This window comes from Tachysurus vachellii, chromosome 22 (genome assembly GCF_030014155.1).
Source record: "Tachysurus vachellii isolate PV-2020 chromosome 22, HZAU_Pvac_v1, whole genome shotgun sequence".
NCBI lineage: Eukaryota > Metazoa > Chordata > Actinopteri > Siluriformes > Bagridae > Tachysurus > Tachysurus vachellii.
Genome location: NC_083481.1, coordinates 10,421,938 through 10,442,101, shown reverse-complemented (window position 1 = coordinate 10,442,101; position 20,164 = coordinate 10,421,938). Strand labels below are relative to the sequence as shown.

General features: G+C 38.0%; 1 protein-coding gene across 2 annotated transcripts in view; it reads left to right on the top strand.

Annotated features, from left to right (window-relative positions):
• The window catches only part of foxj3 (forkhead box J3), an 85,256-nt gene that overhangs the window by 51,818 nt on the left and 13,274 nt on the right, over positions 1 to 20,164 (top strand). For both annotated transcript variants that reach the window (XM_060857722.1, XM_060857721.1), the window contains exons 3-5: positions 4,876 to 4,950; positions 8,274 to 8,357; positions 10,476 to 10,577. In XM_060857722.1, coding sequence (XP_060713705.1) covers positions 4,876 to 4,950; positions 8,274 to 8,357; positions 10,476 to 10,577 — 261 coding nt within the window. The remainder of the gene's footprint in view (positions 1 to 4,875; positions 4,951 to 8,273; positions 8,358 to 10,475; positions 10,578 to 20,164) is intronic.

The following is a 20,164-nucleotide window of genomic DNA, read 5'->3' as shown; positions in this document are numbered from 1 at the left end:
TTTGAACAATTTTTCACATTTCTGTGCACCATTTTTAGTTTAATGTTATGGTGTTTTCATTGAACACGTTATCTCTTCTTTGTCTGTAAATGTCTGTTAGTGGGAAGCCTGGCACTGCATTCTGCACACAAGTGTACTGTAATCTGGTGAATAATTTGACACTGCAAGTCTGAGTGAGTCTTGTAAATGTTCATCAGTAAGGCGTGTTCTGTGTTTGTTCTTGATAAAGTTCATGTTAGAAAAGGCTGATTCACAGAGATAGGTTGAACCAAAAAGGCATGCAAATTTCATAGCTGCTGTGCATACACCACTGTACTTTTCTGTGTCCACAAGGCACCAAAAGTTTGATGCAGACTGATGGGCTTTGAGGTGAAGGTCATTTTGCAAAGTTAGGATCTTTACCTGTCTAGCATCCAAGTTGAACAGAGCACTTAGTTGCTCAGCAGTGCATGTCATGTCCACTTGCATGAAAGGATTTTTAATGTCTTTTTCTGTCCTTAATGTGCCGCCGGGTGGGTAGTTAGCATTGAAACTTTTGTGACACGTACTGAAATGTCTTGCCACATTGTGCCGCTTTGCCGTCGCAACAGTCGTCCCGCAAATGAGACACACACACTTTTCTTTGACTGGCGTAAAAAAGAACTCTTCCTCCCAAACACCGTGAAAATTGTATGTTTTCTGTCGCTTTTCTGCCATGTTTTTGGGGGTAAATCACAACTTACTCCTCATTGTTGCTGCACCGCTTCCTTGTGTCAGGAGTCGGACGTGACGTGCGCGCAATATTGACATTTGACTTCAGAAAAGGCCAGAGTTCGTTATATACATAACATTTTTGTTTACATTTTTTTTAATTAAATAAAATTAAATTAAATATAGTCATTTTAAAATCTACATTAATGCAAGCATTTTTTATTCAAAAACTACAGCACCTTAAGGGCGCCTTAAGTGCTCCTTGTGGGCGACCAGGTGCCCGCGGGCACCGCGTTGGTGACCCCTGATATAGATAGAGATCATATAAGAACCCACTTATAATATTGAGCTCAAATAAAATCAGTTTTATTGTATTTGTCTTATGCATTGCTTTAACCATGATTTTGTGCCGTCAGTAAATTTGACACTTGTCTCTGAAGCTAACAGCCCACAAGTACTCTTGACATTAAGAGATTCCTAAGTCACTTATATAAGCCCTATATAGTGCAGAGATAACCCACATTTTTTTGCAATTAACTAAGAATAATATGCTATATCATCTATAACTATCAACATAAATTTTAGGGTCTGCTGACTCTCAACATGTGCTTGTGTCTGTGCCGTGTTTGTGCACCATTCTTGCTACGAGTTCAATAAATATGGTAGCACACGTACACAGGTACCACATGACTGTTGCTGCATTTAACATGAGTTTACTGACTGGTTCTCCCTGAACAACTGTGAGTAAAGCTGTTATGTAGAACCAAAACTATGTGTACACCTGACTATCACATATACATATCACATATAACTGTATGATAGTTTAACATTCCATTTCAAAACCATGGACATTTATATGGATGTCTGTCTTCAGGGTGTAAAGGCCTGGCATACAATATAAGTTTCTGTTTATCCTAAAGGTGTTCAGTGGGGTTTAGGTAAAGGCTTTGTCCAGGCAAAAATAAGTTAATCAGCACAAGTTAAATATGATTAATGATGTCTTAGTGGTGTCTGTTAAGTAAAGTTGTCAGACAATATCTGTAGTAATTAACGTTCACACAGTTAAAACGTTTTCTGTATAAAATCACAAATTACACCATGTAGACAAGTTTGCTGCACTTTGTTTTATTACACTTGAAAACTTTGGGAACATGGTGACACACATTGTGCTTGACTTGTAGGTCACATGAAGATAAGTGCTATGAGTTCCAAGAGGCTTCACTGCTCTGACTTTGCACAAAAGTCCTTTTAAACATTGTTATATATTATTGTTCTGCATTTAAACCTTGGCTGCGTACTTACTTGTGTTTTGGTTTTGGCAGGATATAGGAATAGAATAGTAAAGAGCACTTCCTGTGGTGTCTGAAGATATTTCTGAAACGCATATTTTTTATTTTTTTTTTTTATAAAATCTCTTACATTTGTTAGTTTTTATCATTTTGTCATTAAAAGAAGAAAGAGTGGGGAAGTGGGGAAAACCATAGGCTCAAAGAATGCCTTTTGTACAGGATACATGGGAGTAGTGAACATAAATTCGGGATATGTCAGAGTTGGGGTGGCAAGACATGTTTCAGGAGGGGCAGCTTCTACCCTGTGCAACATGACTGTTTCCTGAACCTATGGGCATTATACAGTGGCCTATACTTAAGCAGAGCTTTAAGATTATTGTACTGATCCACCATATTTCTTTATACACATTCTACATAATAGTTCACACAGCGTGTTGATTTGACAAAGTTCTTTTAGTTTGAGTACAGTGTGTTGTATCTGTCACTTGTATGCTCGTCGTGCTAAAGTCTGTTCTTTATCACAGAGTAATTTGCATTGCCTTTCCCAGATCCACACACAGCTCTAGATTTGTTTACAGTGAAAAATGGCATTTTCAAAGCCTAGCATTATGATACTGTTATGTTTGCTTCAATAAGGTTATTAGAAGGCCTGCCTTACCTCTGAACATTTTGTAACCTCTTGAATAATCTGTAATGATGGAGGTCTAGGTCATTTTCTGTTTTGCAGGGTAAGAATGTCAGGCTGAATTTGGTGTAGGCGGTGGGATGGCTTTGGTTCCCTGGGCTGAGTGACCTAACCTGTCCTTTTGCCTCACATGGGTCGATTCGACACCTGGACTGAAACGCTCGGATTGGCCCAGTGTCCTCCACAGGTGGGAGTGTTATCTGCCAATAGGCACACTGTGGTGGAGGATGGCTCCACTGCTGTGAGGAGTGACAGAGAGGTTACTCCCCACTGTGCAGCACAGATAGATGCTACTCTGTCTGAGACTGACTAGTCTACCCCACCACCACCACCCCTGCAGAGCACAGTGTCCGAATTAGTTAATGCAGAACCTTTGAGCTTTTGCACTGTCCTCGGCTCTGAACATTTTCTCGCTCGTCTGGAACCCTGTCGTGAGGCCTGGGCATTAATAATTTCCTGTTTTTGGAGGAAAAATTGCTTTCATGATTCTTTAGAGTGCATGCACTCTGCTAGCGTTGCCTGAGCAGTTAAAGTAACAATTAGTTTCCATGATATTGATTAATGAAACCATCGGTACAGGTTTCAAATAACCGGGCTTGGAACTACCCTGGGAAAAAAGTCCTTTGCTCACATCACAGGGCTGACTATGCAGTGAGCATCCATCCTGCTACTGTATGCTGTATGTTTGTTTATTACCCACACACCACTAATCTACTGCTGCCTTACAAAGTCTGAAAGCATACCTACAGATGCAAAGGCAAAATGTATTCTTTGAATTATATATTTTGTCATGACATCCTCAAAGATCCAGTTCTGCATGGATAAAAAAAAAATCAAAAACTTAGCGATAATTGTTTATCCATCAACTCTAATGATATGATGAATACCAAATGTAATGATTTTCTGAAACCAAGACAAAATGTCAAAACTAGTTGCTTTGAGTAAGCTTTTCCCAGTCATCTTTGCATGCTTACACTATATGGACAAAAGACTTTAGACACCAGATAGTGGATCATCGCTAGTTAGAATATAATTGCATAAAATGTCTTTGTATGCTGTTGCATTAGGATTTCACTTTAAATTTTTGAAAATAAATTTCATTTAAATTTCAAAATAATAAAAAGAACCCTCACTACCTTTTCTGAAAAAAGAAACACAATTCTAAAATGTGTCTACATTCATTAGCAAGGAGGACAAAGTTCTGTTTTTTGGAAGAACTTGTGTTTATGCTAAGTTATAAATCTGATGGAGAGTGAGTGGTGGATCGAAACATTGCAATGTGTTGCGTCCGCAAAAATGTTTGAAATATAGCACTGTCATTACCACGAACTGCAGTGATTAGGAACTTCGTAATTGGTAGTGGATGACATAGCATTCAATAAGGCATCTAGAGTTACAGAGAGATTTTAACATGCCTTCTGAACTAAAGCGCCTTGTTGTGTTTTATATAATGAGAGCACACTTTACAATCTAAACTGTTTTTCATACTTTTTTTTTTTGTCTGGGTCCTTTGAGCTTTGTTATGGTAACTATTCTTCAACGTGTTCTCTCCTCATTAAATACATTTTTTAAATAGAACTGATCTTTGTGAGTCTTCTTAGAACTGATCATTTAACCTTGGCTTGCCTTCCTGCACAAAGAAGGTCTGAAGCATGAAGCAAGTATGAAGTGTGTCCATTTTGGCAGTTGTAGATGCTAATTTGTTATTGCTGGAGCTTTCAGTAAATTATAGGATGTGTGTGTATATATAGACTATCATAACTGTGTTCACATGTTACGTATTGCGTTTGTTTCCCCACAGCAGGTTTATTTGTCTGCCAACTGCGTTCTGTTCATACATCTAAACCAATTTAGCAATAATTCGTTTGTTTAAAAGTAATTTCAGATGTATGTAGAGAGTTGATGCTTTGTTGTACTGTTGTCTGCATTCGGTAGTTTGACGTTTACCTTTTTTTTACATGAAAGATTCTCTCTAAGGGTTTTGGTAGCAGCATTGTTGACAGCATTGATATTGTTGAATGTTATCTGTAATGTACGATATTGAAAGTTCTTGAGTAAATTAGTAGTAATTTTATTGTTAGGTGCAGTTGTTTCTGAAGGTATATTTGCAATTTATTTATAATATTGTTCTATGCACTTTTATGTGTCTTATTATGATGCTATATAGAATAAAACCCTGGCCTTATTATTTTTTTTTTCTTTCTTCTACAGAATTCTATACGGCACAATCTTTCATTGAACAAGTGTTTTCTCAAAGTGCCTCGGTCCAAAGATGACCCAGGAAAGGTAAGCTATCTCTTGCATCATTATTCATTTTGTGTTTTTTTTTTTTTGTTGTTGTTTCTGGCTTTTACACTTTTCAGTGTAAATGAAATTTTTATGGTGCTTTGTTATAATATTGTCCATTTTAAGTGTATATCTTCATTTGGTGTTTTTCCCAGTCAATGTAGACTGCAGATTCAGTCAGACAATAAATGATTGTTAGAAGTGTGATGTTTGCAGTGATGTAGAAAAGCTCTGAAATGGTCAAGCAGACTGCATTTTATCTTGGTCCCTTTTGGAAGATTAAGAGAAGTTCTGCAGCCAACAAACACGGCTTGTGCTCACAGCGAGCACCGTCTTGTATAACTACATGAGCATCAACTGGTACACATACAGTGACAAAGAAAATGCTGTAAATTCTACTTTAGCTGTAGCTTTTTCACTGCTGTGGGAACCAAGGCAGAGGTAGGCAAGTAGACACGTTATTGCAGGTGTTAGTAAGATTGTTGTGGAATCGCTGTTTAAACCAAAACTCAAATACATATTTAAATCAGCCTTTTCCTGCATCCTGTTCGCATCCAGAGATCACAAACTCCTTCGGACCAGACAGCGAGGCTTAGTGTGGTACTGAGGCATGTCCGAAGATGAGGCTTGAATGTTAATTTTCTGTTTTCCTGTAATCCTCTGATATTGACACTCCTGTGAGCTGCTTCACTAAATACAAAATAATCTATTGCTGTATGGATTCAACGGCAAACGTACAGCCAACAAGCTTGCATCTCAAATGTTCAATTTGGAATTTGCCTCTCGCTTTACCCCTGAAGAAAAACTTCAAAGCCATCCAGGGCCTTCCTGATATGTTCCATCAATATTGTAATGTGATAGGAATATGGAGCCTGCTGCTTGCTTGAGATAGTAATAGAAGCATGACTTTCAAAGAGATGGCAGAGAAGATGATGCACTGCACAATATTCATGCAGGCTGTGAGCGGCTGCTATAATTCTGCAGTTAATCCATAAACATAATTTGCACAGATAGAATCGTATTTGTCCTCTTTTCAAAACATGGTTGTTCAGGATGAGCGATATCTGTCACGAGCTGTACCATATTGAAGCAGGCTAGATGACTGACATTTTATCTCTGAACCATTTTGCTTTAAATTTGTCTTGTCAACTTGCTTCCTTGTAAGATTTATTATAATTATAATAATAATAATAATAATAATAATAATAATAATAATAATAGTAGTAGCACCTAAATTTATTATTATTATACCTCATTTGGCTTACTGTATAAAAACTGTCAATCATTTATTATAAATTTATACATGTTATTATTGTGAATGTTTATTCCTAACAGTCACACGCACACATATATGGTTATGTTTTTAAAAATAAATTAAAATTTTGTCATTTTTTGTTATATAACCTCTGGCCATATAACAAAAAATGACACACATGAGGATTCATATGTATGGCCTGGTGTCATGCCAAGAAGCTTTTATTGTCATTTCAACCATATATATCTGTCGCATTACGGTGAAATGAGACAACGTTTCTTCAGGACCATGGTGCTACATAGGACGGCACAGAGCTAAGGACTTAACTTTGTCCTAGCCACATAAAGTGCAGACAGTGCAAGACAAACACTACAAGACAATACACAAAAGACAATACACAAAAGCAGCGCCGACCAGTGTACATACTGTATGTATAGTGCACATGCAGAGATACTGGAATGAACATTTAATATTATAGCAGCAGTTATATGAGGTATTGTATTGTGCAAAATATCAGTTGACTGAAATGTGCAAGACTGCGTGTGCAAAGAGCAAAAAAAAAAACCTATCCAAATTCTCAGTTCAGTGGCGTTTGTAGCGTTAGATATAGGGGTAATACAGTGCTGATCATATTCAGTCATTTTTGCATGTAGATGTAATCATAAATCTGTGGGATGAAATTACAAACTTTATCAAGTAATACTGCAAACAAACAACTTGTCAGTAGCCATGATAAACAGATTTTGTGTGGAAAGGAGCCCAAAATGCAGAAGAGCAGAAACCCCAACAGTTTCAGAAACATCATAAGATTGCTGAATCTATACTGAAACACATCCCAAGGGTTTTCACATAAGATTTTGCAGCTAATTAAAACCATTTGCTTTGCATCTTCCATTTTATTCACTCTGAGTGTCTGTGTGCTCCAAGTATGGCTGATTCTCTCACACATTCTCTACTTGTGAGGCATTCTTTACAGCTTACTGTGGTTATACTGCAACTGTTCTGCTAATGTTCTGCTAATTTAATCAACTTTAGTGTATATTTGAATTTAACTTCCTGTTTGAGATTATTGTAGATATATTTGAATTGTTGTTGTCCAGGCTTTTTGAGAATTGACTAGCAATCTTAAGCAGACGTTTGTTCAAAGATAGGAATTAACACACAAAGTGCTGTAGATATTATAATGTATAGAATTATATTGTATAGAATTCTGCAATCCTAAAAAAAATCCCAATATTCATCTAGCTAATAAAGTTGCCCTTAAGTAATTTTAAAGGTCCTGATCTTGCCTCTTCCATCAATTGAGATTTTATCACATGTAATATTAAATATTTAAAAACAAAACCCAAGCCTCAGGGTAAGATATTTCTTTTTGAGCTGTTGTTGCCTTTTGCTTTTGCGGATAAGCAGCACTATTGAAAAATAAATTAAATAGAAGAGTGCACAGATAAATAATTCAGTCAGGGTCTTGGGTGTTTGGATATGTGCAACCCCAAACTGAGGTGTGCTATTCTCTTCCTGATTATCTGGGAGCAGACCTGACCAGAAACCCAACATCTCTGTGTCTGGTCCTGAGCTGGAGCAATCAATAAAGCAGAGGCCGAGGAACGGGTTCAGATGTGCCTTAGTATTTTACCTGTCTCAGCCAAGGCTCAGGAGAAGATCAGGAGGAAAAAACAGAGTGAAGATTGAGAGAAAGACCATGCTCCATGTACCACACATACAGCTCCATAAATGCCTTCTTGACATGATGGGCTTACAAATGAGCTCACTAAAACTTTGATGAGCTGAAAAACTTTACATGATGGACAGCTCTTGAGTGGAAAACAATCCAATATCTGATTCCTGAAGTGTCTGTGTGTGTGTGTCTGTGTGTGTGTGTGTGTCTGTGTGTGAAAGCTCTGTTAAACTGCTGTGATTGTCCTCTTGGTCTGGAGAAAAAAATCCTTCCTTTTTCTATTTATATAAAATTCCGATAGCTTGGAATAAGGGAACTTGTTTCAGAATGCACTTGCTGCACTCTGACATGGTTTGGGGCTAAAACCAGAATTCTTGTTTTTGTTTCTAGGGTTCGTACTGGGCAATCGATACAAATCCAAAGGAGGACACGTTGCCCACCCGGCCCAAGAAGAGGCCACGGTCTGGAGAACGGGTGAGTGTGTATGTGCGAGAGAGGGAGAGAATACCATGAATGTAATGGATCATAATTCATTAAATATGTCATACCGCTGCATGCCTAAAGCTTTCTTCATAATAAGCCAAAGCCAAACTGATTAATACTAAAAACATAGAACAGCAACTTGCAGGCATCCAGAATAGCACAGAGGTAAACTGTATCTGAATGTCTGTCTGAGCACCAGTCTGAACCAGCAGAAATATTTTTATAATAATTTGTTGGTTTTTGTACTTATGACTAACGTTTACTGTTATGAATAAATCACCTTTATTATTTTTATTAAACCCATTATCTTGCTGAATGTTCCCACTTCCATTAGGGAATACCATGGGCATGAAGGTGTGTCCATGCTCTGCAGTAGTGTTTAGTGTAGGTGGCAAGTTTTGCATTAACATCCAGATGAATACCAGGACCCAAGGTTTCCTAGCAAAACAGTCCTCAAAGCATCACATTTCCTAGTTGTCTAGCCATTACAATTTGGCCCTTGGCAGATTCGCTCAGATCCTTGCCTCATTTTCTGCCTTCATCACATCATCATCAACTAACTGTTGGTACACAATACTGTATATACCACACTCTGGTAGGTGCTACTGTAATGAGATGATCAATGTTATTTCCATTCACCTGTCAGTGTTTTTTCAGTGATTTTATGACTGATGTATAAAGTGAGGAAATTCCTATACTGCTCACTCATATTTAGATTCAAGCCCCTTAAAGAAGTATTTTCAACTCTGGGATGTTGTGGTAGAGGAAAAAAAAAACCTTTGTAGTATATCTGCAAGATATTGTTCATAATATTTGCTTTCTTCCAAAAATGTTCTGCTCTTACTCTGTAATTTTGTTAATTTGTGTGTTACTTATATATTAGTTTTATCAGTGTTATAGCCTGATAATGCCTTTGAGTTCATTTTATGTAGGTGTGAGTTTGGTGCTTTTTTTTTTGTTATCTGGCTTAATATTTGCACATTGATATTGAGAAAATACTGTTATTTCATTTTTGTTGTCCTACATTAGCATACTAGCAGGACACACTCTAACGATTCCCTCTTTATATCAAACATTTAAGCAGTATCAAATGGAGGCTTGTGATTAGCCTGTTATAAACTTCCTCTTGTGATGGCTTGGGTTCATTTTGTAGGTAGAGGTCCAGCTTATTAATAAATACACCTCATGCATCCATTTCATTCATTAGATGCAGGCTGCAGTCTTTTTTATTGAAGGAAATGGCAGTTAAGACAAGGTCATCAGCCAGAGATTGTTGTTTCCTCTATTTATAAGCAGCACATACTGTATTGCATGGTTTTTCCACCCTTGGAGCAAAGTCCACAGATCATGTTACCTTAGAGGCATCTTGCATCCTCTATCCATTGTGAATCAGTGGCCAGGCTGACTGAGGGACACTCAGATTGTTCTGTCAATGTTAACCTGACTTTACAGACAGATTACACTGTTCAACAAAGCAAAGCTCTGGGCTTCATCAATTCACTGCTCTTAGACCACATAATCAATCGCTCTTTTTGTCAAGAACCTGTAAATAGTCCCTCTATCAGCCTTGGGGACAAAATGGGAAGGAAACCATGTGAGTATGTGTATTGTGTATATGTTTATGCACACACACAGTTTCCTTCCAATAAATGTTCTGTGTTTACATTTATCTGAGCCTGTATGTGAATCCATATGTACTTTCTTTTTCATTGCTGCTGTATCATTTAAATTTTCTGACATGAAACATTTTGACTTGACGTGAAATCTCATTTATGTTTATCAAGAATTAAAAGTGGCATTGTTGCCAGGCAATCCTCTTATAATAAGCAGTTTGGGAAACACTGGATTTATCTTTTTTAGCAGAAGCAGACTATGAAGACCACTCTTTCTTTTCATCTCTTCTGAGATTTATTCCAAATTTGCCCTAAATAAAGGTGTTGCTCACTTGTTATTCATAAGAGCACATCGCTTTTGTTTTTTTATTTATCTATTAACACATGCTTTTGCCTTAACTGTAATTCATGTTCAATTCAATTAATGTTAATGTTAGTCTTCGTAGTCTCAGTTCTGACAATACATAAAGCTAAAGGCAACTTCTTTTCTCTACAGGCGTCCACACCCTACAGTCTGGAGTCTGATTCCCTGGGAATGGACTGCATCATTTCTGGAAGTGCCTCTCCGACATTGGCAATCAACACTGTGACTAACAAGGTAGCCACCAGTGCAAATGAAGCAGTGTATGTTCCCCTTGGGCAGCCAAAATGAATTATAATGAATGTATTCTGTACTCCATACATTTAGCATACTCTTGGCCTCTGTAACTACTGCAAGGTAAAGCACAAATGGTGTTCTCTAACCTGTTTTCAGTGATGGTGTAGGATTTTTCCTAAAAGGAATAGGAAGCGAAACACACATGCATAGCTAACTGATAGTTGACATGGCGGTGTGATTCGGCTTGGTGTAGTGTTACAACTACTACTGGCACCTTCGTCTTAAACCACAAGAATTTGACATTGATTATGTTGTTTTATTTATTAAAGCAATTGCACATACATTTATTTGTAGTTATAAACATTTTTTGGGACATCTGCCAAAAAGCTTAGTTCCTGTTACCAGACAAATGTAATTTAATACAAAAGTAAAAAATAAATAAAATTAAACATCACACCAGGAAACTACAAAGCACAATGCCCTCCCTCATAAAGACTTTACCATGGGAGAAAGCTTTTTGCATAAATGTTAAATAAGCATTTTTCCGCTTTTTTAAATAACAGCATTTTTAAATATCCATTTATTTTTAGGCTAAAGGTCAAGTTCATTTATAGCTGTGTGTTTAATTATTTTAATTAATAACATGCGTAAACGCATCGCACTGTCTTGTTATCGCCATCTGCGCTTGGTCATATTATCAGAAGCATCCACCAGAACTCTGTGCTGGTTAAGTCACAGGTTAATCGTGCAAATGTTTATGGAAATAAATATAAAATGGGAGAGAGATGGCAGAAGAGAGCACATGCTGCAGGAAAAGCAGATGCTGCCGAGGACTATTGATACTTTTCACTAAGGACCTCTCTGCAGAAAGCCCCCTTTTTCCATGTTACTTGGATCATTGCTCTGGAGAATTTCACTGCCGACTTTCTTTTTTCCGGCAGATGCGTGGATCTGCTCTGATCTGTGCAAGATCTGCACAGCGGTAAGGGTGAGGAGGGTCCAAAAGACTATTTGTATATATTTGGTAAAAAGGACTATTTGCAATTAAGAGAAACTGTGAGGGTGTGTTTCCTGTATATATTTGGTGCATGGGCTTTGGTACAGTATAATACACTGGGATTTGGGTGAAATTTAATTGTGGTTTTGGTGTGTTTTTTGTTATATCAACTGTTTAAATACCCATAGCAGATTTGTGTGGTAAAGGAGACAAGCTGTTACATAGTGATGGCCAATATGGGGATTTTTTTTTTTTACGTAGTATTATTGTAATATTATAGAATTACTCTTTTTATTGTTTGTTAAATATCAATTGCACTACGGAAGTGATTGGGCTGCTGAAGTTCACACTGTAGAACAGGCTGTGGATTTTACCACAGGCCCATTTGAGTAACTGGAAAAGCTTGAGAATCGGTTGTACATTTTCTCAGGAGAGATGCTCGTTGGGAAAATAAAGAAGGTTGGGCAAACTAATACACCCATCCTTACTAGATTGCATAATTTTACCCCAGCTACCCTCATATTCCCTCTGGACATCGTCTTGGATACCAACCGTTCAATTTCCCCAGCCTGTGTTCCGGCCTTCTCCATCACAAGTAATGCCTACACATTAAGCCAACCCATACGGACCTTCTCACATCCTGCCTGGTGCTTCCTCATTCTGTGCAGAGCCTGCTGTATGTCTTCCTTTCCATCTGTGATGTTGCGGAAACATTGGACTTGCTAAAATTCATCAAACAGTGCGAGAACTTACTGGACAGTTGGCCCTTACCCAGTGCCACGCTCGCTCATGGGTACCCTGAACACCTTGTTTAAGAGTCTGGTGCACTGAACTGGTGGAAGGCGAAGAGAGCCATGGTGCATGAATGGAGGACGTTGAAAGAGGCCATCATGAGCTTACCTCCCAGATGACAATCTGGCAGAAATTGAGAACAAGCTCAAGGCAATGGTACAGCAGCTGGGGCAGAAGGTATGGGACTGCCTATGATTACTATGCTTTTTGTTTAAAATGGAAGGCAGAGATCACAGAGGTGGAGCTTAAACCGTTTCCTCAACATCATGAACCCCAGGATTGCAAGGCTGTCTAAGAGGGACTGTGACTACCCACAGTGGGGAAGGACTGCCTAGGAGCTACGTCACAGGGTAATCATGCAAATGTGGGGAGGTTGAACCCCCAAAAGGGAAAGGATCCACGTGGAAGCTAGTGGAGGGGTCAATTACACAACCTCACAACCCTGACCTCCATACACTCTTGCTCCTACAAATACCACTGATGGCTGCTGGGGAGGAAATAAGAGCAATCATTGACACCAGTAGTTCATTCACTTTAATACAGCATGGTGTATGGAGGGGGACTAGTAAAGGAAGTAGTCCATACTCACTTTCATGGCCGTCAACAGCAGAAGTTTTTTTTATGGCAGATAGTAAGGCGCATGTCCCCCAGATCGAAGAATCAAATGAGGTATGACTGGCACATAACGGTCCTGTTTATTTGTAGCTGTTAATTTATTTTAATTAATAATACAAATGGTTTACGCTGTTTTATCACCATCTGTGTTGTGCTTGGTCATATTATCTCAAGCTTTAATGAGAACTCCATGCTGGTTACGTGAGAGGGTAACCGCATGAAAGTTTACAAAAGTAAATATGAACCAGAAGAGATGGCAGACGAGCGCACACTCTGCAGGAAAAGTAGACACGGCCGAGAACTATTGATACTTTTCACTAAGGATTTCTCCGCAGAAAGCATACCACCTTTACCATGTTACTTGGATTATCGCTCGTGAGGATTTCACCAGCGACTTCCTTCTCTCTGGCAGAGGTGTGGATCTGCACACATTGCACAGCAGTGGACAGTCTGAAAGATGGACTATTTGTATATACAGTTCTGCTCACCATTATTGGCACCCATGAAGTTTATGTACATATTGTGGAATATCTACTGAAGGAAATTTATCAAGTGAAACAACATATTACTACAGATAGCTTGTGTTTGATACAAAACAGCAAATGATAAAGAACATTTATAAAGATAAACATTATGAGGAAAACATAGAAATCATAATGCTTGCCATGTCAATGGTATTGGCCCCCTTTGCTGAAAATCAGTATGGAAACCCAATTTGGCTCACCCGTTGCAAATCACAAATAATAATCACCTGTGATCAATTGCCTCCACCCATGTGATATGAATTAGCCAATGAATGATCATTTTGGTGTTTTAAAAAGCCACCTTTTATTCCCTCTTCTTGTGTGACAATGGTAAAGACAAAGGAGCTGTCTGAGTACACCAGAAATGCTATTATTTGCAAGCACAAGACCTCCAAAGGGTAAAAGGCCATCTCCAAAGACCTTGGTATCCCTGTTTCAATGGTGTGTAATGTTATTAAGAAGTTTTCCAGTCATGGAACTGTCAAGAACCTCCCTGGACATTGGGGGAAGAGAAAAATTGATGACAGAAGTCTTTGAAGGTTGGTGCGAATGGTGGAAAAAACACCACGTCAAACATCTAAAGACATGAAGACCAACCTGGAGCAGTCTGGTGTAATTGTTTCAACAAGTACCATACGGCGCACACTAAACAAAGCGGGGCTTTATGGGCGGAGGCCAAGGAAGACCCCATTGCTGAAGAAAAGACAGAAAAATTAATGATTGATCTTCGCGAAAGAGAACCTGGACAAACCTCAAGCCTTCTGGGACAATGTTTTATGGACTGATGAAACAAAAGTGGAGCTTTTTGGTAATGCAGATAAACAGTATGTTTACAGACGGCACAATGAAGCATTTAAGGAAAAGAACACCATACCGACAGTCAAGCATGGTGGAGGATCCATAATGCTGTGGGGCTGCTTTGCTGCATCTGGTACTGGAGGCCTTGACCGTATCACAGGCATCATGAAATCAGAAGATTATCTAGCAATTCTAGAGCAAAATGTCTTGCCCAGTGTAAGGAAACTTGGTTTGAGGCGAAGATCATGGGTCCTCCAACAAGATAAAGACCCAAAGCACACCAAAAAAGCACGCAGGAATGGTTGAAAGGGAAAAAATGGACTGTTTTTAAAATGGCCAGCAATGAGTCCTGATCTCAATTCAATTGAAAATCTTTGGGGGGAGCTGAAATCTGCCATTAGAGAAAGGAACCCTGCAAATGTTCAAGAGTTTGAGCATATTGCAAAGGAAGTGTGGGAGAAAACACCACCCGAGAAGTGCAAGAAGCTTATAGACGGATATAAGAAACGTTTGGAGGCTGTCATCACTGCCAAAGGGTGTGCAACCAAATATTAAGGAGGGGTGCCAATATTAGTGCACATGCTGGTTTTCTGTTTTTTCCTTTGGAATTGCAATATCTATGTTGAAATAACAATTGTCTTTGTTAAATTACTTTGGACCTCCAATTAAAAGATCCTGCTGATATAAATTTGGTACTTTTCCATTTATTTCTGAAGACATTCACTCAGATATGCAAAACATGAAGGGGTGCCAATAATGGTGAGCAGGACTGTATTTGGGAAAAGTATTTTTGCGACTAAAAGAGACTATGAAGGCGTGGATCTGCTCTGATCTGTGCAAGATCTGCACAGCGGTAAGGGTGAGGAGGGTCCAAAAGACTATTTGTATATATTTGGTAAAAAGGACTATTTGCAATTAAGAGAAACTGTGAGGGTGTGTTTCCTGTATATATTTGGTTGGGTTTTTGTATAATACACTGTGATTTGGGTGAAAGTTAACTGGTTTTGGTCATTTTTTTTTTTTTTTTTGTTATAACCGCTGTTTAAAAGACCTGTAGCAGATTTCTAACCAGGGGGTGAGCTGTTGCACAATACTGAGTAAACTGTTGGTATAAAACCAATACCATTTAGAACAAATGTGTTAAAATGACCGTAGAAATATAACCAGCAATATTATGAGATGTTCCTATTGACCATTTTTCAGCAGTTTCTGGCCAATCAACAATTCATCAGCACATGTTTTCCTTTAATTATGACAGAACATTTGAGGACAAACACAAAGAGAAGTAGTTGCATGTTCGTTTGATAATGCAAAATTAGTGCTTTATGAGACAAGACTTCATAAAAGTTGCCTCAAACAGTATTTGTCTGAGGTGCATTTGTCCCTGAACTTCAAAGATTGTGTAGTAGAAACCATATGCAACATTTTTTCTTTTTTCCCTGGAAGACAACAAATGATTTTCCCAGTTATTAAATAGTAAGTTTAGATAAAGTTGATACTTTACTTTTAGGTCTGTCTAAAATATCATACTCTCAAGATTTCTACCATATTTACTTAATTTAGGTTTAAGGTTTGGACCTTTAATTTTCTCCATTTTCATTTTTTTCTTATTGCTTTATATTGTTCATTTCAGCACACCTATCTTTTTCATGCGGTAGACCCCACTGTCGAACCCCACTGGCTAATTCATGAGGACTTGCTTCTGCTTCATGCAAAAATAAATTTGAATAGGAGACAAAGTATAAAAACAGTACATCTAGGATCTTGGACTCCTTTGAGACAATATTTCTCTGTGAGAGGCCTGTAAACATAGCATGCCACACCTCTTTCACTGCTTTGTGCCAAGCCACAGAAATTCCTTCTCTCTCTGGTTTTCCCACCTGCCAGTGCAGGCCTTCAATATCACAACACATTCCAGTCATCGGTCACTCAGCACAAACTCTCATCCAGTCTGCCATCTATTTTTTTTAGTAAATAGATGTTTAAAATAGAAATGTTAGAAAAATATTTATCTGAATACCATTGAATTGTATTTAAATCCCAAGTAGAGTGAATTGTCTCTGATGTGTGCCATTGTTTAAGGCACCTCTGCGGATTTCTCTTTGCTTTTGAAATCTGTCAAAACTCGGGCTGCCGATTAGTCTTTCATGTAAGACACCACAGGTTTTTTTTTTTTTTTTTAACTTTAATTAATGGTTAGACATTGGCCTCATACTCCCTTTCCACTGGCAAACACTACAAATTTGTAGTTGATTCTAAACCATCTACCATGCCCCACCCCCACAAACATACCCACCACCCCTACCTCACCCCCTAAGAACTGACCACAGCTCCCTTTACCCCCCTCCAGCCTATGATGCTTTTCCAACTGAGAGACTGCGGTGTTCTGTTGGAGTTATGGATTTACACTTTTTTTTTTTTTTTTTTTTTTTAAAAGCAAATTAGAGCTTTATGAAAACTGATGCTTTATAACAAAAGAATACAAATTACTTGTGGTGGCGGCTACTGGCTAAAAGCTTACTTCATGACTTAATTACACATAACATTTATATTTGTGTGATGTGCTAGTTTTGATTGTAATTACGACTGTTTCTGCATGTCTGTATCCCCTGCTCCTCAGGCACTGTGGGTTAGTCGTTCTAATGAACACTGGAGCCTGGCCCACACACATTTGGAAGAAGGTTGTAGTATGCAAATAAGGCCATTAAATCCTCCCCCTCCATATGATGCAGGCTGGATCTATCATGTTATTTTGTTTGAAGCTATGTGAATAATAGGATTGGGAGACATTCATTCTGGCTAAATGAATTCTCTGTGAGACAATGAAGATTTTTTTTTTCTTTTCTTTTTTCTCCTTCTTGGTTGGTTTCTCTCTCTATCATTCTCTTTCTCTCTCTATGTATGTCTGTCTCTCTGTCTTTTTGATAAAGCCAAAAAAGCTTAAAACCCTGGCTGTTGCCATATCCGTGATGCTTGATGAATCCTAACAGAAAACAGCTGTGCTGTAGCTGGTACTGTGGTTGCAAGCTGATTTTTCAATTTTGACACACTACCAGTGACTCAAAAAGCGTAGACTTGTGTAGCACCCAGTGCCTAGTTTGTTTTAGTTGCTGTAAAGAGCTTTGGTTTCAGCATCAGACTGGGCCCACCATGAGTTGCAGCAGAATTATTTCATTTCTATTCACCAATTTCTAACACATTCAGCAGTTATTCTCTCAGGAGCTCATTATGTTGTTCATCTACATTTTATTTCTCTAGTGTCTTATGCCCCTCTCCACCCCACAGACAAACATATTTGGAGTAATGCCTTTCAAATGATAATACAGATAACCATCTGGAGGGTAGAAGTATGTAACGAACAACATATACATTTAAATAGAATGTTAGGTTCTCTGTAGTGCCATGGATCTTTTTTGGCTGCCCCAGGCCAATTTACACTGGCCAAGCTGATGCTAGTGAAACAGATATTGCTGTGATCTTTACTGAAGGAGACTTTTACTTCACTGTCTGTGATGACTGAGTCTCCACCTTGTCATAAGCTTTGAAAATGAGACTCATCACAGGGCAGATTTGCTCTCACAGACTTTATGTTCACCCAACATTCTTCATTCAGGCGGCCCTCAAGTGCACCGTAATATAACAGGCCAGAGAGTTGGAACAAGTCAAGGGAATTACATGCTAACCTCAGAATCCACGAGTTCTATTTTGTTGGCTGCTTTTGTTACACTCTGCCCTTGGAATTTGTTAAATGTTTAGAATGAAGTCTAGACATTTAAATATATATAGTGAAGATGAGTTGTGTAACCAGTTGATTTGAGCAACATATAAGTATGAGCACCAGTCTGATTTGTGAATTTATTATAGATTTCAAATTGTTTAAATGTTCAATGATGGGGACCTGAGAGCAAGACTGATTGTGGCAAAAACAGTTCAAAGCCACTGTCATGGTCTCAAAGTGTTACTATCCACATTAGTCCCATATGTCTCCAGTGGGCATTTCCAAGTATTTCGACTCCAACCAGAAACTCTGGGAGCTCAGGAGTAACCTGTGTAACTTAATACAGAGAAAGAGAATATTATGTATGGATGTGATCGTGTAATGGTTAAGGACGATATACATTGTGTGCGGACTGCAGGCAGAAACTCCAGAAAGACTAGCATAGTTCATCAGTGAACATCACAGTTCACCAAAACATTATGCCCATGAAACCTCCAGACCTGCTCCTTTGTTTTAGCCATTACTACATGAGGTACCAACAAATAACCTGCATCTTTTATTCACTCAGGTACTGTGGCACAAGAACATTAAGGGCTTTATAGGTAGAGTATTTTATAATCAGTGTGGATAAGATGTGAGTGAGGTGTTCATTTCTTCTTCTTTTAGTTAGGACACTGGCTACTGCATTCTGGACTAGCTGGAGCTTGATTATGCATCTACTGAAATATCCAGACATTAAGGCATTACAACAAACCAGCCTAGAGGAAGCAAAAGCATGAACTAGTAATTCTGCCTCACGTAGTGATACTGTATTTCTTATCTTGGCCATAAGACGAAAGAAGTTTATTCTATCATATAATCTACATGAGCTTTAAACGAGAGACTGGACTCAATTATTACACAAAGGTCTTTTACTACTGCACATGATTAAACAGAAAGGCCATCACTTTCTAATGTCCTTTAAAAAAATCCTCAGTCTTATTAAACTTGCCTCTCATCAGGCCTATGTTCTTAACTATAACAACATTTTCTATCAAGCAACAAACACTAGTTTGATCAAAGGTATGAAAAGCGGAGCTAATGTCAAGCAACAACACTTTAACCAGTTCTGTCTCTCTTCTATGATAAGGCCTAAATCCTGACTGATGCATATCATAACTGGTATTCCTACATAGGTATGAGCTGTACTACAACCTTGTTTTGGCCTATATTTGGACAGATGACCGGTGTCACGATCGGGTTTTTTAATCATATTTTTTAAACCTGACCTCAACCACTGTCAGTAGTCCAATTATAGGCCAACATAAAGTTGGATAACCAGTAGTTTAATAGATTTTTCGGTTGCTTACTGGTATTATCTGTTTAAAGAAACATGTAGGTGAGGGATCTAGTACTGAAGTTGATTTTGAAAAAAATATTGCCTAATTTCTTCAAAAAAGGAAGCTTATCTCTTGAAAGGAAGTGAGACAGTGTGAAGATTGATCTGATGTAGTAATATAGTTGTCTACACTATCAGCTATGAAATTGCCAGGTTTTAAATTAAGATGTTTTTTAATTTAAATAGTTTATGAAATCATGGTGGTGACAATAAATTAAAAAAATATTTTTTACAGTATAAAATTTAGTATTATATTTATCTTCTATTATGGTGGAAAGTTACACTTGTTTGTCATGAGAAACAATTAGGTTTGAAATTAAATCTGAATACAGGCAGACTAATGTCTAATGTTTAATCTAATTTAATGCTCTAATGTTCATTTCATACATGCACATTTCATGTTTTTGTAAAAAAAAAAAAAAAAAGTATATTCAATTTTTAAGTATTAGTTTCATTAGCAATAGTGCTTCCATTCACATTGAATTTTCTGCTAATCAGGTAACTATTTACTTGAATTATTTTGTACATTTTTGTGTAGCTCAGGGAACAGACACAGTAGAACCTGTTAGATTTGTGAAGTTAAGAGGAGTGGTGCTCCTATGAGTGAGCCTGAGTTTTTGCTTTGGCTCTACGATTATGCTGTTTAGTGATAACCCATTTGCCCTGCTGTAATTGCATTATTAACAGTGTTGGGGAGGGGTTACTAACTACACCTAAGGCATCCAGACTTTCCCCTACAGAAACTACTTGTTCTCACTGTTTCTC